The 3,789-nt window shown below is 42.4% G+C and overlaps 1 protein-coding gene across 2 annotated transcripts in view; it reads right to left on the bottom strand.

Annotated features, from left to right (window-relative positions):
* The window catches only part of FBXL2 (F-box and leucine rich repeat protein 2), a 103,909-nt gene extending 101,066 nt beyond the window's left edge, over nucleotides 1-2,843 (bottom strand). For both annotated transcript variants that reach the window (XM_011224716.3, XM_034662277.1), the window contains exon 1: nucleotides 2,761-2,843. In XM_011224716.3, coding sequence (XP_011223018.1) covers nucleotides 2,761-2,763 — 3 coding nt within the window. In that variant the 5' untranslated portion in view covers nucleotides 2,764-2,843. The remainder of the gene's footprint in view (nucleotides 1-2,760) is intronic.
* Between the last annotated feature and the right edge of the window lie 946 nt (nucleotides 2,844-3,789).

The following is a 3,789-nucleotide window of genomic DNA, read 5'->3' as shown; positions in this document are numbered from 1 at the left end:
GAAAGAGAAGTGCCAAAACAGGGAGAAAGTCTAAGTGAATGAATTAAAATGGGAAAACAGTAATGATACAATGTTATATTTCCAAGAAAAAAAAATCTGCCTTACAAGCTAAAGTATTAGGCAACAGCAAAAACATGACAAAAGGTATCTCAATGTATATTTTGATCCATATGAAGTAAATTGCTGTCTTTTTGAAACAATTTTAGAATATACAACTAAAATATATGTAAAAATTACTACTAGGAAAAATCTCAGAAAATAGAATTTTATTTTTTTAAATATATTCATCCTCCAAGTCTAAATGGTTTTATGTAAAACACTGGTCTTTGTGATTCACAAAAAGCATGTGTCAATTCCTGAATGCAAAGTGAAATGACAGGAGAAACTTTCAATGCTATTACAGCCATGAGCATGAACCCCAATCCAACAATCTGTCTTCATTAATTCCTCTTCATTTCATCTTTCTGAAAAAAGGGAGGGAAAAGTGAGAGGAGAGAAGGCTAGGCATGCCTACTCTGTTCTGTAGCATCTAGCTCAGTGCCAAGAATAACAAAATACAAGTATTCATAAGTGCCCAAAAATATTAAAATCCAAACAAGAAAACAAATTTCCTAACATATACCTACCATATATATTGGGGAACATATACTGATGCACTATACATTACAGTATAATCCAGTGTTTACATAACCAGGTTCTGAGACAATCTGCCTGGTTTTGAAATCTCAATTTATCAGATGGGTGACCTGGGCAAGTTACTCTACCCTTCTGTGCCTCAATTTCCTCACCTCTAAAATGGGGAAATGGTATCTTCCTCAAAGGGTTGTTGTGATGGTTAAATAAGACACATAAGGTGCTTGGAAATACATCTTGCTTAGAATGTCATTATAGAAGCAATAGAAACAAATGGCTTAATTGAAGAAATTTTCATTGAGAGATAGTTAAGCAGAGTTCTAAATTCATGTGCAAAGTCATTCATATCAACTGCTAAAGTTGTATGTTTAGATTGAAGCATTTAATGAACGGTAATATTACGATCTTGAATACAGTTCTGGGGATTACACAGGCAGCTTCCTCATTCCCCCTCCTATATATACCATCCATTCCCCACTTTCACTGGAGCACAGGCATCAGCTCATCATAAAATTAAATCCCTTCCATGAATGAAATTTTTAATGCTTAAAAATAGACAAAAAGCAAAAAATGTCTAAGTTTAGCAAATCTCCCACTAGTACACAAGTATAGTAGAATGCTCTGAAAGAAAAACTTTAAAATGCACAATAGTGAATCAAGGTGGACTGTGGGTCAGGATGGAAGGGGAGAAGAAAAGGAAAATGGGCAAGAGGACGAATATGAGACTTCAGAGAGCTGTGAAAATTCAATTCCTGAATATTCTTCCTTTCTCTTTGCTATAATTATAAGAGCTTTTCTCACACATAACATATAAATCATTGCAATATTTACAACACTCAGATTTTTGTAAAATTCATTTTCTGAAACTCTTGGTTCCATTAGTCACTAAAAAGCAATTCAGAATTTTAAAAAAATTACACAAAATAAAGACCCCATTTCTGTTATTTGTGGTTAATATTTTTCCGCCTACTATCAAAAGGGCACACATCTGGCAGTTGTTTTTTCAAAGCCAATGATAGATACAGACCAGCCACCTTCTCTTTCTACCATGCCTCCCCCTAGTTACCAAAAACAAGAGTCTGCCAGGGATCCAAATCGTAGATCTTCTCTCCAGGCCAACTGGCACTTGGGGAGCCCCTGCCTTCTCAGATTAGCACTTCCACTGTAGATAAAGGGCAAATCTGCACTAGTGATGGTTAAAAGACCTGTTTCTTAAAACCAGGCATTTCCTTATTACCCATCCCAAAGCCCTCTCAAACATTCTATATCAAAGGTGTGTCCCCAGCAGAGACCAGCTCCTCTCTTCTTTTACCCGCTTTGGAGGCCTCCGGAGAAATCACACCTTTGGTCAGCAATTCCTTGAATCCTGTATAGCCAAGCCAACACCTCAGCTGAGTCTTCAAGTCGGGTTTTAAAAACGAGCTTAATGGGGGCCAGGTGGTATGCCCACTCACTCTCAAGTTTATTGAATAAAAGTAGTGATTTAAGATTTTCACAATGTACTAATTACTAATTAAATCCCTTAAGGGGCCGCGCACAGGAAAAATCTCCAGCCTAATGCACCCCCTTTTTTGAAAAGGAGGAGGGAAAATCCAAAATTACATATTTAAATTTCCCCACACGCTAAAAATCCTGTCAATGATTAATTTTAAAGAAATATCTATTCTGTATATTATTTATATATATTTGCGTAGAAACAAAACAGGTAGCACACAGACTGCAATACAGTGTTAATATGAATATATGATACACATATCCCTGTAAAAACAAAAACCACACAAAAAAACCACACCCTTTCTAGGTGGCTTCAGGGGCTCGGCGGGACCAAAAAGCGTCACGCTGCCCGGCTGCCCACCGTGTGGGGGTCCCAGCGGAGGCCCAGACCTCCCACGCAGAGAATGCGCCCCCCGGCAGGCGGGAGCTCCGGGCCCCCCGGGGCGCCCCCTTCCCCGGGCCCGCACAGTCCTGCCCTGCCCCGCAGCCCCGCAGCCCCGCAGTCCCGCAGGCCGCAGCCCGGCCTCTCCACGACCCCGGCACCGCCCACTGGAACCAAGCAGCGGCCGCGCGGGGGCCCAGCCCGGGCGGGGAAGGGCGGGACAGCCCAAGCGGCACGGGCCCCAGACTCACCATGGCCGAAGAGCCGCGAGCGCGCCCACAGCCCGGAGTCACAAGGCGCCGGCAACGCCCGTTGTCCTGGTGACGCCAGCTGGGCGCCCCGCCCCGTTCCCAAGGTGGGCTCGGAGGCGGCCATTGGCGGCTGGCGAGCACGTGACGTGCAGGGCGGTGCCTTTTGGACCCCCTGCACCCCGACTCCGAACCGTGCCTCCGCTTTTGGGTGGGGCCTCTTAGCCTTTCACACTTTGCATCTGGACCATCATTACCCCGATCACCTTGACATCCCTCACCTGATAGATAACCCAGCCACAGGCTGCCCCGCTGGAAGAGACCTTTGTGGATTTACTTAAGAAACAGATTACACAGGTAATACACGATTATTAAAGACATTTTAAACTAATGATAGCAAGAACGAAAAAGAATAAAACCACACTAAATCCCAGCACAGGTAACCATGGCTTATATTCCAGTTTATCTGCTCCCAGTGAAATATATATTATAATATATTGTATTCTTAAAAATGGAAGCAAACCATACGCACTTTTATAACCGACTTCTTTCAATTAAAAATTATCTTTGCATGCCAATTCATGGAATAGCGTTGTGTGTGTGTACTCTAATTAATTAAATCAATTCACGATTTGTTGGATGTGTTTAGTATGGTTGAAGGGAACTTGATATATCCTCAAATTCAGCACATTAAATCTATGGAGACATGTTCCAAGAGCCAATGTGACATCTCCCTTTGAATGTCTAACAGGTATTTGAAATTAATGTACCCCAGATAAGACTTTTGTTCTTGTTGTTGTTATGTTCAGTTAGCCAACATATAGTACATCATAAATTTTTGTTGTAGTGTTCAACGATTCATTAGTTGCGAAAACACCCAGTGCTCATCGCAACACGTGCCCTCTTTAATACCCATCACCCGGTTCCCCCATCCCCCCACCTTACCCCCCTTCTGTAGCCCTCTGTTTCCCAGAGTCCAGAGTCTCTCATGGTTTGTCTCTCTCTCTGATTTCTTCCCATTCAGTTTTCCCT

Source organism: Ailuropoda melanoleuca, chromosome 6 (genome assembly GCF_002007445.2).
Source record: "Ailuropoda melanoleuca isolate Jingjing chromosome 6, ASM200744v2, whole genome shotgun sequence".
In the NCBI taxonomy this organism is placed as follows: Eukaryota; Metazoa; Chordata; class Mammalia; order Carnivora; family Ursidae; genus Ailuropoda; species Ailuropoda melanoleuca.
This window is presented reverse-complemented; position numbering and strand designations above follow the sequence as displayed.